This window comes from Tupaia chinensis, unplaced genomic scaffold (assembly GCF_000334495.1).
Source record: "Tupaia chinensis unplaced genomic scaffold, TupChi_1.0 Scaffold000617_1, whole genome shotgun sequence".
Lineage (NCBI taxonomy): Eukaryota > Metazoa > Chordata > Mammalia > Scandentia > Tupaiidae > Tupaia > Tupaia belangeri.
The window spans coordinates 159,303-178,730 of record NW_006160136.1 but is presented as its reverse complement, the minus strand read 5'-3'; the positions used below and the strand labels follow the sequence as shown (position 1 = coordinate 178,730).

At 40.4% G+C, this 19,428-nt stretch overlaps 1 protein-coding gene across 6 annotated transcripts in view; it reads right to left on the bottom strand.

Moving 5' to 3' along the window:
- The window catches only part of RBMS3 (RNA binding motif single stranded interacting protein 3), a 638,647-nt gene extending 620,452 nt beyond the window's left edge, over nt 1-18,195 (bottom strand). For 4 of the 6 annotated variants that reach the window (XM_027775939.1, XM_027775941.1, XM_027775940.1 and 1 more), the window contains exon 1: nt 18,026-18,194. In XM_027775939.1, coding sequence (XP_027631740.1) covers nt 18,026-18,171 — 146 coding nt within the window. In that variant the 5' untranslated portion in view covers nt 18,172-18,194. Of the gene's footprint in view, nt 1-18,025 lie in introns of all 6 variants that reach the window. The other 2 variants (XM_006158950.2, XM_006158951.2) reach the window with 1 other exon arrangement.
- Nucleotides 18,196-19,428: the final 1,233 nt, after the last annotated feature.

The following is a 19,428-nucleotide window of genomic DNA, read 5'->3' as shown; positions in this document are numbered from 1 at the left end:
TCAAGTGTAAGCTCAATGAATATGTAGATTTTCTCCTATTTATAAACATATTAATAGCAAAAGAGTGTGTGTTGGGTTGCTATACATTCAGAGTCAATTAAAATTGATACCAATTTTAAGAACATTTTTAGGCTTGTAAACTTGACCTAGATAAATGCATATTCAAGCATACTTTCAAACTTTTGCATACAATTTTAGTAGTTCCTTAGAACCCTACCTAGAAACCCACTTTTATCGCAATTTCTTCTGTTAAGACAAAATTTCTCATTTAAGCTACTCAAGAAAGATAGGATTAATATGTGTTTCTTTCCAGGTCATTGTACTTTTTTTTTTTTTTTTTTTTTTTTTTTTTTTTTTTTTTTTTTTGGAGAGGTTTTTGCTATAGGGCACGTGTGCTTGTCAGAAAGACAGAGAGAGACAGAGAGACAGAAAGTGAGAAATCAACCCCCAGAGGGGATGGCCATGCCGCAATCCCTTCTCCTCCATTCTCCTCTTGGGATTTTGGGCATGCACACACATGCGCCTGGTGTGAGTTTAAGCAACTGGGTCTGGGCCTCAAACCATGGTCGACTACAGGAGAGTCCAGCGACATAGCCATTACGCCAACTATTGGTCCCAGTCATTGCATATTTTTTGCTGGTTTTTGTAAAGTATAATTCAGGTCCCCTACCTACAATCATGCAAATAAAGATAAAAGAATTTGGTAAACATTAACGATGACTAAATCATCTGACCCAATAGCTGAAACTTCCCTGTTTTCAGGTTTCCTGGGCTAGTTTCAATTCTTTTCACAAAACACACTGAGCGATACTCAAATTTGTTCAACCATTCTATTAGTAATATTGGCTTATAGGCAGTCTGGTTGTCAGAATTATGTAATGGTTCATTATCTTGTCATTTAAAATCACAAAACTCTTTTTTCAAGAAATTTGCTATTTGGTAGAGTTGCAGAAATGTGTTTTACTCTAGATCATGGAGTATATATGAGAATGCCCATAATTGGAGCCATGTTAATGGCTCCAAAAACAGGAGGCAGCTAAGAAACCATTGGCTTATCTTCTTTTGTTTCCATTGGTCCGGATTGCAAGAAAACATATCGATGCTTTGTTTAATACTGATTCACACACCCCTGAGGGTTGTTATAAATAACAGGATAGAGAGGTACGTAATTTCAGACCCACATAGAAGGGACATTTCCTATAAGAAAGGCCAGTATTGTCCATATCACAAAAGTTATGTGCTTCTCAAAAAGGAAAACCCTTGTATTAGCCATCATGCCTAACTGCCTAATTTTCCCATCCTGTAAATATAATGCATACATCTGGATACCTAGAACATCTGTTCTGGGAGATTCTGGGCCCACTTTGTCTTTTTTTCTCTAAACCTCTCTCAGAACACTCACTTTGCAATTATCACTTCGTTTTCCAATTTTCAGGGGATACAAAAAGATGAATAAACAGTACGATTGCCCTGAAATTGAGTTCATACCATGATTTGTCCCCACCGTTCACCTAGGATATGCTGTGAAGGTGAATGTGGAATGCTTGCAGAGTATGGGGAGAAACTTTCCTGAAAAACAGTTGCTTGTTTGGGGTCTAATCTAGCTAGTGAAAAACAGCCAAGTACTTGTCCCTCAGCTCACCTCAAATGAGACCCTGTAGCCATGAGTGAATGGGCACCCTGCCAACCAGTGCCCAATGGGGGCGGGCAAATGTCGGTATCCTTTTTCCCCAGAGGATTTGTGCAAAACCTGACATGCCTCTTGATAAGCGAGGGGTCTTAAGTTACTTGAATATTTGGAGGAAACGAAAACCAAAACGACATAAGTAGAAGGCAGAGGCTATTATAGACAGTACTGAACGCTGCCCAATTCTATGGGGCTGTCAGGAAAGTCATGGCATCTTCTTGTATAGAGAATACATCTGGGGTAGACTGAAATGGTGGTAGTGTAGCCTTCTGCCTTTTGATTCTCTTCTGATATCCTGAAATCCTACTTTTACTTTCTCTAGTAAAAAAAAAAAATACTCAGAGAGAAGAGCTTACACTAATTTTTTTTTTTTTTTGGGGGGGAGAGGTTTTCGCTATAGGGCACGTGCGCTCGCCAGACAGACAGAGAGAGACATAGAGACAGAAAGTGAGAAATCACCCAGCAGGGGATAGGTCACACTGCAATCCCTTTTCCTCCATTCTCCTCTCGGGATCTTGGACACGCACGTGCCCGGCGTGAGTTTTAAGCCCCCCGGTCCGGGACGCGAACCACAGTCAACTACGTGGGAGTCCAGCAACATAGCCATTACGCTAACTGCTGGTTCCCAAGTTTACACTAATTTTTGCAAGAATCTAAAACACATCCTACAAAAATGACTTTCTTGTTTTACCTTCTTCAACTTCACTTACACTCTTCCCAACTGTCTAGTTCAGTATTTTGAAGCCATAAAAAAAGGCAGTTTTCTGGGAACCAGCAGTTAGCATAATGGCTATGTCGCTGGACTCCCACGTAGTCGACCGTGGTTCGTGTCCCGGACCCGGTGGCTTAAAACTCACGCCAGGCGCATGTGCGTGCGTGCCCAAGATCCCGAGAGGAGAATGGAGGAGAAGGGATTGCGGCGTGACCATCCCCCCTGGGGGGTAATTTCTCGCTTTCTGTCTCTATGTCTCTCTCTGTCTGTCTGGCGAGCGCACGCGCCCTACAGTGAAAATCTCTCCAAAAAAAAAAAAAAAGGCAGTTTTCTAATATACACAGAGATAACAATACAAATTGGTGATTCCATGAAGTTTTGGCTCTGTTAAATGTAATTTTTTTCCCACTCTGATATAAGGGGTGAAAATGATAACAGTGTAAGATGTAAGTAACATTCAGAAGACCAGCTCCCCCAGTTAACATTTCTTAACACAAATTGTTACTGGGCTCCTGGTTCATGGTAGGCATTGAGTTGGATATTGTTGAAGACAAAATCCTTTCCCTTTAAGAATTATAGGGTACAAAATGAAATGTTACAAGAATATAGACAGATACAGGGGGAGAGAGAGAAAGAGCGCTCGCGCAAGTGTGTGTGTATGTGATTGAGTGCAATGCATATGCATGGTATCTGTTGATGGCTATCAGTCAAAGCACTTTAGAAACTAACCACATATTTCCAATCTGCTTTACTATTCTTGATAAATGAAGTGAATACTTTTCATATTCCAACCCAAACTGGGGTCTTTTATTTGTTCATTTTCTATTGACCACTACAGTTGAGGTTCAGGGCATCTACCTTTTATTAGTAACAAAAGATGAGTAACTTCAAGGTTTTAGCAATTAGCATTAACATCAAGCAGTTGTGTACACAACGGCAACAGAATGCTGAATCTAGGTGGAACCCCTATCACTAAAATCCAGAATAAAATTGACTGCTGCACTTGGAAAGACAAATCTACTAACACAGTAAGACTGACTAATACTTCATCACACACTGAGATCAGAGGACTGGAAATCAAACAATTGTGTGATAAGTAACAAAAGGAGTCACTGGGGCGGCCAAAGCTTAGTTAGGTAAAAGTCTGGCAAGGCCATGGAGACCTTGGGCGGCTGAGCTGAGAAGAGCCTTCAGATATTTTATTTAGACCCACTGGACTATTGGCCAATACTCGTTAACATTTTCCCTGACCCAACAATGCATTCCTTTCCAAACACGTTCCCCACCTCCTCCTTGCTGGCCCGTGGAGATTTCTGGATGAGAACTGAGAACCCTCCTTCTCTAAGCTGGATTCCCTATGCTGAGTTCTCCTTCCCTTGCATAAGTTGGGCAAGTGCTCACCCTGCTGCAGCGTGTTCTTTCTTCTTGGCACTAGCTTAGGGGCTGTGGTTCCTCAGTCTTTCTCAGTTTGCTTAGAAAACTCTCAATGAGGGGACCAGCAGTTGGCATAATGGTTAGGTTGCTGGACTCCTATCTAGTCAACCGCAGTTCAAGTCCCAGACCTGGTGGCTTAAACTCTTGCCCGAGAGGAGAATGGAGGAGAAGGGATTGCGGTGTGGCCATCCCCCTTCGGGGGGTGATTTCTCGCTTTCTGTCTCTCTGTCTCTCTCTGTCTTTCTGGTGAGCTCATGTATCCTATAGCAAAAACCTCTCCCCCCCGCCACCCCCCCCAAAAAAAAAGAAAAGAAAACTCTCAATAAGTAAAATAGCATGAAATATGGTGCTCCCATTTCTGTCAACATGTGGATAAGAAATTGGAATTCTACAATGATGGTGGTAAAACAATACAACACTGGAGTGAGTTGAAGCCAGCCCGATGTAAAATGACACTGAGCCTAGCATCTCAAACAAACAAATGAGTACCAAAAACAAGCATGTGTGATGCAATTGTGTTTTCTACCTTTTATTTTTCGCAATGTAATTCCTATTTTTGTAGTGAGGATTCAGTTTAACTTTCTTGTCTATGAGACTGAAAATGATGACACTTTTAGTGTTAAAGTGAACTTTAAAGAGGGTGCTAGTGATAGGAAAGGTATGTTATTTGCTCAATGGGATATGAATAATAGTAAATATTTTAAAATCACCATTGAATAAAATTAAAAGTTGACAATACTGCACTGATACTTTGCCCCCTATCTGTTGCTTATTGCCTTTCTTTCTTTTCTTTTTCTTATTTGATTTAACCTTATTTATCCATTTGTTTATTTTAATTTGACCAGAGAGGGACAGAGTGGGAGAGTGAGTGTGAGTGTGAGTGTGAGAGTATGTGTGTGTGTGTGTGTGAGAGAGAGAGAGAAAGATAAACTGACAAAGCAAACCACCAAGTCCAGGACTCGAACCACAGTCAGTCATGTAGGAGTCCAGTGCCATTAAACACTATGCTACCTACTGGCCCATTTTATTGCTTTTCTAACTCCAAATGTGGGAGAATTATCATACAACTCCAATCAGAACATTGGTTATGTAGCCAGAGAGTGACAGAAAGAATAAAACTGTATCAAAGGACATTTATCCCCCACTGACAACCAGGATATAGAAACTTTCATTTCAAATATCATGTCATATTTGTAGATATTTGTATTGTAATTTGTCTAAATAGTTTCTCCTGCTCTTTTTCATTTGTCATTTGCTAGAGGCTGTGTGTGCTTGCCAGGGAAAGACAGAGAAAAAGAGAGAGAAGAAAAAAGGTAAGAAAACACTCCCCATGCCCATGGCCACACTGCAATCCCTTCTCCAACTCCTTGCTCAATTCTGGACACACAAGATACAGTGTTTATAAAGCTACCAGTTTGAGACTCAAAGCACACAGTCAGCCAGAGGGAACCTAACCATCTTAACACCACACCACTGGTTGGTCCTTCATGTTCTTTTTTGAAATAATAATAATAATAATAATAACAACAACAACATTAACCCAAACAAATAGATTTTGCCGAAGTGTTTTAATTTGACCAGAGAGGGACAGAGTGAAAGAGAGAGAGATGGAAAGTGAGAAAGCAAGTCATCAAGTCCAGGTCAGCCATGTGAGAGTCTAGCACTCTTAACCACCATGCCACCTGCTAGCCCCTCGGCACTCTTTCTTAACTACTCACTATGCAAGGCACTTCATTACCTGCAAATTACAGGTAGGTTGTTGTAGCAGAAGTTAACAAATAACTAATTAGTTTTCTAGTAGTGGCTCAGAAAGACATTTCTTCTTTTTTTTTTTTCTTTTTTCTGAGAGGTTTTTGCTATAGGGCGCATGTGCTCACCAGAGAGAGAGAGACAGAGAGATAGAAAGCAAGAAATCACCCCCCAGGGAGATGGCCACGCTGCAATCCCTTCTCCTCCATTCTTCTCTCGGGATCTTGGGTACGCATGCACATGCACCCAGCGTGAGTTTAAGCCACCGGGTCTGGGACTTGAGCCACAGTTTACTACATGGGAATCTAGTGACATAGCCATTACAACAACTGCTGGCCCCCAGAAAGACATTTCTTTGTAGTTGGAAACAGGCAATTCTGATACAGGAGCTTATATCATAATCTGGTGTCACCAACAAAAAGGTGTCACCTACAGACGGTATGGAAGTAATTCATCTCCTCACTTTACAACATAGGGACTGAAGTACCCAATCTCTAGGCCAAGTTTCGGCAAATAGGGTCTAGTTTAACAACTTAAGTGTTTACTTAAATATGTAAACGTGGGAGGAGACTAAGAGAGTAGGCTTTAATGCTTGGGTTTGAGTTCTCATTGGGCCACTATTAGGAAAGGTCAGTATCTATTAAAACTTCAGAATATTCCCTAAGCTTTCAGTCCCTTAGTTTCCTCAGCTACAAAAGAGAATAATGGTACCTCATTGGAAATGGAAGGGGAAATGATCATCAAAGAAATAACACTTCTACTAGAATTCTGAAGGGTTCCCAAGATGTAGAATTTTCATGCTAAAACAGAGACATTTCTGGACCAACCAGAGTCAGTCTACCTATAAAGTGCTTGTAACAATATCTGTACAAAACACTCACTGGAATACCCGCTCTCCCTATTTCCCTTTTTCCCTTGGAATTCAAACATGAGATAAATACAAATGCATTGAGCTGTCGCAGAATTAGCATGGAGTTGTAACCTCATCAATTCTACCCTCTTCCTTCCGAGTTAGAGAAAAGAGCGTCATCCGTACAGGCAGAGAACCAAGAACTGACTGTTTATTTAAAGACCCACAGCAAATCGCTTTCTACTCAGACAAAATGACCCTGACGTGAAAGCATCCTCTGGAAACGAGCCTCCTTTCCCTGCCACAGAGGTGTCACTCATGATTAGTTCAGGATGACTCCACTTTCCAATTGTGAAACTGGGGAAGCCTTTTCCAGTTCTCTGATAGCCTTATTTCTAGTTCTTACTTGCACTTCTTACAGACTTCTGGTTTCTTGTCATGAAACTGTCCCGAGGACACCTCATACCCAATAAAACACACAAGTGATTCCAGCGATCAGAGTTCACTGTGAGTGCGCCATTGTTCTGTACTGGGACACGCAGGTTGGCTATAGATTATGTTTCTGCTTTGCCCTGTGATGTCAAAACATGAATCAGTAAAACAGATCAATTTTTTTTTTAACTCAAACTTGGTTGCTTTCCTAAAATCCCTGCCAGCATCAGCAAGGCTCAATATTACAGGTTTTATATATATAAATATATATATATATATATATACACACACACACACACACACACACACACACACACATGAATGTTAGGCTTGGTGCATGTCATTGTGTCTACTGTGACAATGCTTAGGGAATGAATGTAAATTAATTAACTAAAAAATGTTTCAGAAAAAAAATTAAAAGCTCATGGAAATACATGTCATGAAAACCTGCATATGAATTTCAAAGAGTTTTTGTACCAAAACAAATTTATACTTTAATTGTAGAATAAATAAATAAAGTTAAAAAAAACTGACATGTGGAAAGGGCCATTATTAAAAACCAAAGTCTGCGGTCTAAGTCATGAAGATATTTGTGTTTAGGATATTTGTACATAAGGCTTAGAACTGAATAATTACAGATTACCAGGGCTAGAAAGAACTTTGGATGGCATATGATTTCACAAAGCATTACTGTATACAGTGAGAAATTATTTGAACAAATCACCATTAGCTTCAAACAGAACATGCAAACGGGGAACAAACTAACATGAGTTTATACTGGGAAACATCCCATATCATGATACTAACTGAACACTTGCTCCACGGCAAGCCCTATTTAAGTGCCTTCCAGGTATTAAGTCATTTAAATCTCCTAAAATCCTAAACCAGGAAGGTACCATTACTCCATAGTAAAAGAATCTTAAGAACAGAGTTGTGACACTTGTCCAAGAACAATGATAGCCTTAAGAGCTGAACTCAGGTATTCCAGCACCTGAATGACCCTTAGAGAACAGAGATACCGATATGGAGAACAGGAATAACGGGTTCTCTCTCTTTTTCTAGAAAGAAGTTAAACTAAACCAAATTTGATCTACATTCAAATATTTCAAGAATCACACTAGGTGTGTGTGCATGCATGCCCAAAATCCCGAGAGGAAAACGGAGGAGAAGGAAATGTGGCATGGCCATGCCCCCACTTGCCCTCTCTCTGATTCTCTCTGCCCCTTTCCAGTGAGTACATGTACCCTATGGCAAACTAATAATAATACATAAATAAAACATGAAAAGTCAGAATGCTGAAGAAATGTTTGACTTATGAAAATCAGAAGAAGGAGAACAAGGGCATTTCCAAGCACATCCTTTAAAAAAAACTTGCAGAGTCGTATTCTATCTAGGGCTTGATTTTCCCATGTGCTTAATCTACAAATTCAATTTTGTGATCAGAAAATCTAATTCCTCCAAATAGCATCTTAAGAAAATTTATTTTTAACTTTTCTGGTTAACTGAAATCAAATTAGTGAATTCTCTGAAAATGAGAGTAAAGAAGTTAAAATAGAAGATTAAATTAGTTCTCTGATGAGTTTGCCTATGAGTAACTCCCGAGGTTCTCAAACTTTGTAATCTCTTGAAAAATTCAGATGTCCAGAATAGCCTCATGCTAATTAAAGCAGAATCCCTGGAGGGCGAGGAACTGACCCCTTGTTTTGCAAACCTCCTCCAGAGATTCCATGGGCAGCCCTGGATTTGAGCAATCATGATTTACGCTACCCTTGTCTCAGTGGTTATGAATAAGGGCTTTGAAAGTCAGAGCTGGGTTTTGAATCCTGAAGGCTGTAATAAACTTGAATGAGAGCCTCAATTTCCTTGTGCCTTAGTTTACTGGGCTACTTATGTCTCAGAAATTATTTTTCTCACTTCGCAGATTTATTGTAATCATTAAATAAGATAAAATTAGCAAAGTGCATGACATGTGATACTGACACAATGTATGTTGTTAATAATATGTATGAATGACAAATTTTTTGAGAGATTTTTGCTATAGGGCACGTGCACTCGCCAGAGAGAGAGAGACATAGAGACAGGAAGTGAGAAATCACCCCCCTGGGAGGATGGCCATGCCACAATCCCTTCTCTTCCATTCTCTTCTCAGGATTTTGGGCACACACATGCTTGCACCCAGTATGAGTTTTAAGCCACCAGGTCTGGGACTCGAACTGTGGTAGACTACATGGGAGTCCAATGACATAATTATTCCACCATCTGCTGGTCCTGACAATTATTTGCTAGTTACTAATCAAACAGTATGTCTGGTAGTTGGCAAGTAGAATTGTGCCTAAATTTGAATTAACATGTATAACCAAGTGTCAGTCCTATGCTGACTCAAGGAATTCAAGTACCCAGTTCTTCAAGGGACTCTTCACTTAAAATACACAAAGGCAAGGTTCAAAGATTCTGGAATTCACTTCCTGCTCACACCTGCCATCCCCTGGATTTATGATACCTCAGAAACAGCTGTGCAATTTGAGTTTGACTTGCAGAAGAAAGCTACTAATAAATTTCCTTGGGTCTTATTAGAGGGAACTTTTAAATCTTCAATGACACAGTAAAACACAAGCTCAAAAAAATTGCCAGTCACATTTTTCTTATTTACTTGGTTACCCCGGAGTGCATGATGACTTGTTTTGCTTTAGCTGTATCTGAACATTTTGACAGATTACTGTGACAAGGTTATTTTTAAATTGATAAAAGGTTTGATTGTGTCGGTGCATTTGTCAAAACTGTCTGACACCGTGGATAATGGACCCTGCACTCGGAGCCCGGATGGCACTTTCTCTGCTCTTACTATTTGGCGTTCAGCGCGCCCCATAACGAGACAGCCACCAGGGCTGGGTAAAAGTCGGGGAGATTAGCTCCAGCAGACCCTTCAGCTCTTGAGCACAAATACTCCTATTTTATTTCCCTGGCTTTTCATTGCGGGTGTTCCACCTCTCTTGTTAAATGTTAAAGTGACACGGTTTCATTTTAAGGGAAGAAATGCTAGGTTGTCATAATTTGAACAAAGAGGACATTTACAGCAAACAATCCTCCTAGAGATGATTGGAAATGCATGCACACCTGCCTCCCCAAGGGTCTCCCCCTCCATTTCCTCTCCTTCTGCTTAAGTGGCCTGAACAGCCACAGTTTACTTGGTAACGTGAGAACAGTTCACTGTCCCTGCCACCATGATGGCACAGGTGATGAGGTGTCACTTCATGATGATGGAGCTGCATGGAAAGCCAGGGGTTCAGATCTGCGCTGACTGGAGTACTGAGCACACAGGATCCTAGATCCGCTCGGGGTTAGTGGATCATGGCACAGCGTGGACCTGACAAGGGTCTCTGTCTCTCTGTCTCTCATAATAGAAATATAAAATAAACTTAAAAAAAAAAAAGAGGGCAATTCTCTCTGTTCTGCTCCTGTCTATGCCACCAGGCTGGGGGCTCACTCTGATATTTTAGTTAACTCCAAATTAGTTCATCACGTATAATTGGGGGTAATCGGCTGGGACTTTCTGAGAGCATTGTATGAATTCAAATTTATAAACCACCAGAATGACTAGATAAAAGACATCAAAGACAAGAAAGATAGAAACACATGAATGATTTTTTTCCCAGGTGTAAATTCTGCCTATGATGGTAAATATTTTTAAGAGTAATTTAAATATATTTGAAGGGCATACTTGCAATCATAATAGAAATGACCAATTTCTTGGAAGGAGGAATGTAACTTAATTTGGGATAAAGAATTACACCATCAAATTTTTATGTCATCCAGAAAAACAAGACCAGCAGATGGTGCAATGGTTATGTCACTGAACTCCCACATAGTTGACCACTGTTCAAATCCCGGACCTGGTGGCTTAAAACTCACATCCGGTGTATGTACGTGCCTAACCCAAATCCTGAGAAGAGAATGGAGGAGAAGGGATTGTGGCGTGATTTCTCTCTCTCTTTCTCTCTCTCTTTCTTTGTCTTTCCTGCAAGCATATGTGCCCTATAGCAAAAATTTCTCTCAAAAAACAAAACAAAAACTCTTCACTGTTCTCCCTCACTTTATTAAACCAAATCTATCTTCTTCCATTTCCATCTTCTTCTCCTTAGATAAACTCAGAGGGTACATAATTCTAAAGTTCTACCCATCCCATGAATAAGTTTGTATAATCAACTGGAGTTTTAGTACTTCTCAGGTTTGTCTTTAATGCATTTCATAATACAGCTACTAAATAATTATTGATGACCCATTCATGACAGAGTAAGAAAAAAGGGTTAACTAAAAATCAACTGATTCATGTTTTATTTTGTGCTACTGTACTGTTTCTTCTAAAATTTGTTTGGTTAGTTGTCTCCCAAGTCCTTGTGTTTTTTGTGTTTTTTTGTTTTTTTTGTTTTTTTTTTTTGGAGAGGTTTTCGCTATAGGGCACGTGGGCTCGCCAGACAGACAGAGAGAGAGAGAAGGCAATGGTTATGTCACTGAACTCCCACATAGTTGACCACTGTTCAAATCCCGGACCTGGTGGCTTAAAACTCACATCCGGTGTATGTACGTGCCTAACCCAAATCCTGAGAAGAGAATGGAGGAGAAGGGATTGTGGCGTGATTTCTCTCTCTCTTTCTCTCTCTCTTTCTTTGTCTTTCCTGCAAGCATATGTGCCCTATAGCAAAAATTTCTCTCAAAAAACAAAACAAAAACTCTTCACTGTTCTCCCTCACTTTATTAAACCAAATCTATCTTCTTCCATTTCCATCTTCTTCTCCTTAGATAAACTCAGAGGGTACATAATTCTAAAGTTCTACCCATCCCATGAATAAGTTTGTATAATCAACTGGAGTTTTAGTACTTCTCAGGTTTGTCTTTAATGCATTTCATAATACAGCTACTAAATAATTATTGATGACCCATTCATGACAGAGTAAGAAAAAAGGGTTAACTAAAAATCAACTGATTCATGTTTTATTTTGTGCTACTGTACTGTTTCTTCTAAAATTTGTTTGGTTAGTTGTCTCCCAAGTCCTTGTGTTTTTTGTGTTTTTTTGTTTTTTTTGGTTTTTTTTTTTGGAGAGGTTTTCGCTATAGGGCACGTGCGCTCGCCAGACAGACAGAGAGAGACAGAGAGACAGAAAGTGAGAAATCACCCCCCAGGGGGGATGATCACGCCCCAATCCCTTCTCCTCCATTCTCCTCTTGGGATCTTGGGCACGTATGCACACGCCCCTGGCGTGAGTTTTAAGCCACCGGGTCCAGGACGCGAACCGTGGTCGACTACGTGGGAGTCCGGCGACATAGCCATTACGCTAACTGCTGGTTCCCTCAAGTCCTTGTTTTTTAAGGGAAAAATGGACACATATAATACAAGACACCTTCACCACATGTAACTATGCTACCATCACAATGATTAATCCTCAACCCTCTCCTCTAAATGCAAAGTCCTCCTCTTCCGGCTTCCTTTGCAAGGAGTCTTACTCTGTTCCTTGAACTTGTGAGTCCCTTCCCTCTTCTCTGTAGCTGGAGTTAGCAATTTGAAACAAAAGTCTAATTTTATGCCACTTTCCTGTTTTTGACAACTTGATGGTTTCTCCCATTCCTCTTAAGATAAAGCAAAGCTCTTAACATGATTTACAAAGGGGTTATCTTGTCTCTCTCCATGTTTCCAGCTCATTTTCCCTCATACTCTACCTTCATCTCTCTACAATGACCCCGTGGACCTTCTGTCAGCTCCTGCCAGCTCCCTTCAGCCACTGGTTCTGCACACATCAAGTTCCCTCTGCCTGGAATGATCTTTCCTTCCTCCAACTATTCATCCTTCTGATCACGGCTCAATGATCACTTCTCAGACACACCTTTGCCAGTTTCCCTAACTAGGTCTAATCCCATGTTATCAACCCACTTAGTATCTAATTTCTCTCTCTTTTTTTTAAACATTTATAGTGCAATTTTGTATCAAATCATACAATTATTTAATTGATGTCTATTTTACCCAGTAGAATATAAATTTGGCTGAGGGAAAGAAACGTCTTTAAAAAGTACACTCACTACCAAATTCTTTGCAGAGGCATGCTGCAGGAACTTCATAACTAGTTTTTGATTGAGCATACAATGAGGTTTTTCAAGGTTTCTCAAGAAAAAGACATTATGAGATCTTTAACTATCTTATTTCCTACAATACACACAATGTAATATATTCACCCCAAAACACAGGTATAACCAGAGACATTTTCCAAAGTGCAGAATCATTCTTCATGTCTATTATTCTTCATTCTTGTCTTCTTTTCTTTGATTTTTACTTGTGATGTGACTACAGAAGCTTTGATGATGAATGTGAATAGAATTTCTTCGTAAGAATTTGCTCTCAGATTATACATAGAGAAATAATCCAATTTCATTTCCCTTCATATCATTTTCTGGCTGTTCACTACCATTAATATGGATAGTGTGTACTAATACCAGGTAATTCAATATGTCTGTGTCTTTTTTCCTATATCTCTGTTTTGTATTGTTTTATTGCCATGGCTATTAGCAAATACTGCATTTCCTGTAGAAGACTAAAAGAACGCATAACTTTATAGGCATAAATATGGAAAATGCATACTGATGGAAAGTTCATTTGAGCAGACAAATATTATTTATTTTATGGGTAAAATTATTTCAGAGGTATTGGATGAGTAATTTGAATGCAAAATGATTTTAATCTTTGGAAGACTGCTAATGTAAAACAGTAATGAGCACTATAAGAGACCAACAGTGGAAGAGAAGAAGCAGAACTTGACAAATGTTCTACTCTGTCTCTTACCAAAGGCATCTCCAGCCATCAAGTCAGACTCATGGAGCTGAGTTAACTCCAGCTGTGGTCCTGGTGAACGATAAATGGGGACTGAAGAAAAATAGAAAGGGTGATCCCAAGCAAATTTTGCTGATTATAAAGAGGCCCTTGGTCAAACTTAAGAATTTCAGAGTGAAATTAGTATAAAACACTATTGAGTTCAAATCTGTTATTTTATAGATGGGAGAAACCAATCTATTGAAGGGGAAAAAGTCATTTATGTAAAGCCACAAACCCAACTCGGTCACATAGCCAGAACTAAAAGGCAGATTTTGGAGTGCACAACTATTTGCACAACAATAAGTTACTGGATCGCATCAGTTCTCAAAGATTCTCTAGGACAAAGAATGTGAGTACTAAACCCCAGGTCTAGGTTACTTCAGTAACTGAAGGACCATTACTCTGTTCACTCAGCATTCTTTACATTTCTCAGATGCACTTAAGAAACATGAACAAAACGAACTTCCTAAGTAACAACGTTTCTGTGACACCACCTCACTTTTCTGGGTTGAAAATGCCAATCTAGGCTTCTAGCTAATAATTTGCATTTATAAAATTCTGGCAGTTCTTTGCAGAAATAGAAATTGACACCAAAATGTATAGTGCAATACTATTATACTTGAGTGGTGTGTTCATAAACCAGCTCAGCCATAAATACAATGAGGTTTTTCAAGGTTTCTCAAGAAAAAGGCATTATGAGATCTAAAAAAAGCTCTGATTTGGAGGAAGTGCTCGTTCTTGTCTTATCAATACCCCAACCATGGCAAATTTCAAGTTACCAGAATTGTGACAATTTGATTGCAAAATTCCTAAATATTTAGCACCCGGCTCAGTGTACAAGTCAGGGGCAATTCCATACACCAGTGGTGCCACACAGAAATCCAGAAACCCAACCCACTCATTTAAGAAAGAGGAAACTGAGGCTAAAAGGAAGAAGTAGTTTGCTTCAAGATCATACAGTGGCTGAACAGATGTTATATTCCAAGATTCTATCTCAACTACTCTCATCAATTAAATGAAACACCATATAATGGACACAGTCATAGTGGTCTTTGGTGACTGCGGAGAGAAGGGCTTCTCTGAAGACCAGCAGCATCAACATCAGGGAGCCTGTGAGAAAAACATAAGCTTCGGTTCTACTCCCGACCTGGGGACTCTCCTGGAGCCAGAAATCTGTTTCGACAAGCTCTGTGGGTGGGATATACAGCCATGGTAGAGAGCCTTCCCTCCATACCCACGAACACGTTTTTATGATTTGAGATTTGAATACAAATCAAGGATCGCAGGACTTTTCCTTTTACATCAATATCCATCAAAAGGAGGATACTGCATGTGCACCTCCTATCACAAAGCCAGCAGCCTTTCACATTTTTGAAGACATTATTTTTAACAGATTTTTTCTGACGACGACAGCAAGAAAGGATGAGTTATCTCTTTTCCAATTCTCCAAAACTTTATACAATGAAATGTAACATACTAAAGGGGACTTTAAGAAAATAGTAATCCATGGGGGGACGAGAAGTTGGTGTAATGGCTGTGTCACTGGACTCCCATGTAGTCAATCATGGTTCGAGTCCTGGACCCAGCGGCTTAAACTCATGCTGGGTGTGTGCACGTGCATGCCCAAGATCCTGAGAAGAGAATGGAGGAGAAGAGATTGCAGCAAGGTCATCCCCCCAGTGGGTGATTTCTTGCTTTTTGTCTCTCTGTCTCTTTCTGGTGAGTGCATGCATGCTAGAGCGAAAGCCTCTCCAAAAATAATCATCATCATCATCATCATCATCTATGGGTAAATAGAATCAAAGTATGAGTTTATTTTGGTGTAAACATTTTTTTTAAATTCATGCATAGTTTTTTCCTCACATGTATTTTCCATGAAATGAAGATGTTGAAGACCCCTCTTATATGTCCATGTCTTTGTGCTAAGTATTTTTTTTTTTTTAATTTGGCCAAACGGCATTATGCCCTCACCAGAGAGAGAAAGGCAGGTGGGAAAAGAGAGAAAATACCTTCCAATGGGGTGTGATCATGCTGCAATCCCTTTTCCTCTATTTCTTCATCCTGTGGGGATTTGGGGTACACACACATGTACATACTATGTTTTTCAAATTGCTAGGAAGGGGATTCAAACTATATGGTTGGCCATATGGGATCCAGCTCCCTTAACCATTAGGCCATGGGGCCGGCACAGCTCTGGGCATTATTTTTGCCTGCATTTACTGGAGAAAGACAGATAGACAGAGAAAAGTGAGAAATCACCCCCCAGGAGGGATGATCATACTTCAATTCCTTCTCCTCCATTCTCTTCTCAGGATTTGGGCCACACACAGACATGCCACCTGCACAATTTTCAAGCCACTGGGTCCAGGAGTCAAACGGCTCAGTCAGCCATGTGGGATCCAGCCGCCTTAACCTCCACCCCACCTGCTGGTCCAGCTCTGACATTTTTAACCTTTCTTTTCTCTTCTTTTTAAAGAACTCCTTTTAAATAAATATCTATCTTTCAAGGGTCTGCCGTACATCTCTCATAAATGAAGGCAGTTAACCGCAACAAGGTGTCCCCACCCTCCTCCATCTACTGCCTTTTCAACTGATTAGATAGTCACGTATTTGTGTTCTGGTCTACTTCTCAGGAGTGTTCTTGGTAGAGGGCCTTGTCTTCCAGTCAGAGAAGTGTGTATATAGCTAGTTTTAGGTGTCGACTCCCTTCCCAGTCTCTTGGAACCAGGTGTGCCTGGGCCAGCACTGGAGTGTTTCAACTGGGGGAGAGAGGCATCCGCATGGTTCAGAAAACTCTGAAATCTCAAAGTATTCCTGGGTACACAGAAGGCAGCTAGAGGTCTGATCCAGTCTTCCTACCTCAGTCGGGCTTACTGCCTGCATCTGGTCCCTGCTCTGGGCACAGGCTCCAAGAGTAATGGCGGTGAAGGGATGTGAGAGCAGCTGACCCAGGATGTACTTGGGGCAATCAGAAGGCAGTGGGAGGTCTGAGGTGGTCTTCTGGTCTCAGTTGGTCTCACTGTTTTGGTCTATCTGTCACTTTCTGTTGTTCTGATATGCATTCCCACTCTTAAAATCCAGAACAAAGGCAAACAAGTACTGTTTGTTTTCCACTTCCAATATTTTAGAGGTTGGAAAATTTACAAAATAAATATCTTAACCTTCTTATAAAAACATTGCAAAAGAGAAAAAGAACAATTGAGTAATAGTTTCCGAAAATTTAAAAACACTCAGCTAATGGACAAATGACAAATATCAGTACTAATAATACGTAGACAGCAATCTAAAACTACAGGTCTATGATTTTGCAATTCATAATTTATTATTCATTTAATTTCGAAGGTAAACTTAAATACAATTAATTTATTTGCAGAGAAATAGGAGACCTAATATAGGTTGGACCATAATAGAGTAATAAAAATATTTTGGAAGGGAACATAATAATTTCTATACTTCCTGGCAAATACAAAACTACTTAGTGCCTTTGGGTTCTTGACCTTGGTGGAGATAGCTTTATGAGACTTGGCAGTAGATGTTTTTACAGAGACTAGAAGATGAGATTAATAATTCTTCAATCACCTAGTCTTGTCTAAGCCTGCATGTACCAAGTACTGCCCAGAAAAGTTTGGAACGCAAGAGGTAGTCATCCTGAAATCCTTCAGAGTTAGGATTTTTGCTTTTGTTTTGTTTTCTTTTGAATTTGCCAAAGGGCATATGCATTCATCAGAGAGAGTGAGATAAAGCGATAGAGAATGGAGGAAAGTAAGAAAACACCTCCCGGGGGATGGCCATGCTGTGTTCTCTTCTCCTTCAGTCTCTTCTTGGGATTTTAGGCATGAACACACCACTCCTGAATGTTTTCCAAGCCACCGGGTCCAGGATTCAAAGCACATGATCAGCCATGTGGGATCCAACCAACTTCACCACCAGGCCATAAGTTGGCTCCACTTCTGACTAAGAAATTCTTTTCACTCCTACTTCTCCAGAAAAGCCATCTTTGATGAGATTCATCACTGACTCCACCAGCCACATGGCTTGAGAGTAAAACTCTCATATTTGGTTCAACACAGATAAATCAGGAAGCAATACCATGGATCTCTACCAAGAACCTCCACCACCACACCAAACATTAAAACAAATTCCACCACCTCATATAAGCTGGAATCCAATTGCAAATGGAAGCCCTGTTGGTACAGAAGAGCCTTCCTCACTGGGACACCAACACACAGGGCGTTGGATGCAAGAACAACTCCTGCCCACCAAGGCAAATATGTGAGTCAGAAATGGCAGAAAATGGATACTTACGGTTGGCACAGCTTGATGAGGTCCTGGTCAGTGGTGCCCGGCGGAAGGCCTCGAATGTACAGGTTGGTTTTACTCAACTGTTCCCCACTGCTGTTGTTGCTGCTGTTGTTGCTGCTGCTGTTTGTGCTGGGACTGGGAGGAGCCATGGGGTGGGGAGCTGGTGCATAGGACTGCTGGAAACAGAAAGAGCTGTTACTGGAAAAACAAAAGCCAGCACCTGCTCACAGGCCAGCTGCACAACTCGAAAGCAATGCAAGCCCCGCGTCCTCTCCAAGACACACACACTCACAAATATTGCTATCACAACTCCAGGTTGCTTCTAAGAACATCATTTGCTTTTAGCCCCTGTGGCCCTGAATTGAAATCAGCCTAAGTCGAGATAGAAAAGGGACCAAAGGGAAAAAACAATTACACAGGTTGCTCCTGGTAGTAGCAGAGGACTTTCAAATTTGTCCCTGAACACACTGACTCTCCTTAGACCTGTAAAGACGTGTGTGTTCTCCCTCCATGATAGAAGAAATACTTTATGCTTGGCATCCAAGCTCTGCCCCCAGCTTTCCTTTAACTACCAAGCATCTTTGGTTTGCTTCTCCTTTTATCCCTTTTTGTTTTTAGCCAAATAAACGTTTTCCTCACCATTACCATCCAGCATAACTCTTGTTTTTCATGTTTAACAATCTTAAATTCAAATGCAAAAGTTCAATACAAGCCATTTATAAGGCTTGGGACATGTTTTTCATTTTAAAAACAAGAATGGGGAAATGCTACAAAATGATCTTTCCACTTTTCCAAAACTTTCAAAGAAGGGATAAATCATAATAGGGCCATAAGAGAACCATTTACCCAAACCCACTTTCTCCCCTACCAATAGTCTTAAACCCATTTCATAATCCTAATTCATATTCCTGAATGAAGATGCACAGGTCGGCTTCGCTTACATAACCCTTTTTAAAAAACCTCAGCACCATCTTGCTTCAGCGTAATTCTTGATACATGAAAATTCTTCTGTAAGTAGCAGTTTTATAAATGAATAAACCCACCCCAGCTATTTCCTCCATTCCCAGAACTGCTTCTTTACGTTGAATGTCACTGGTCAGCAAGATAGAGCCACTGTACTTCTTTTTACATTCAAGATCCCCATTTAAATAACTGTTAATGCAGAGAGTCTCAGCCTAGGCACTGTGGATGATCTGATAGGATAATAGGATTTTTTTTTTTTTTTTGAGAGGATTTTGCTATCGGGCGTGTGCACTTGACAGAGACACAGAGAGATAGAAAGTGAGAAATCACCCCCCAGGGGGGATGGCCACACCACAATCCCTTCTCTTCCATTCTCCTCTTGGGATCTTGGGCATGCATGCACACGTGCCTGGCATGAGTTTAAGCCACTGGGTCCAGGACTC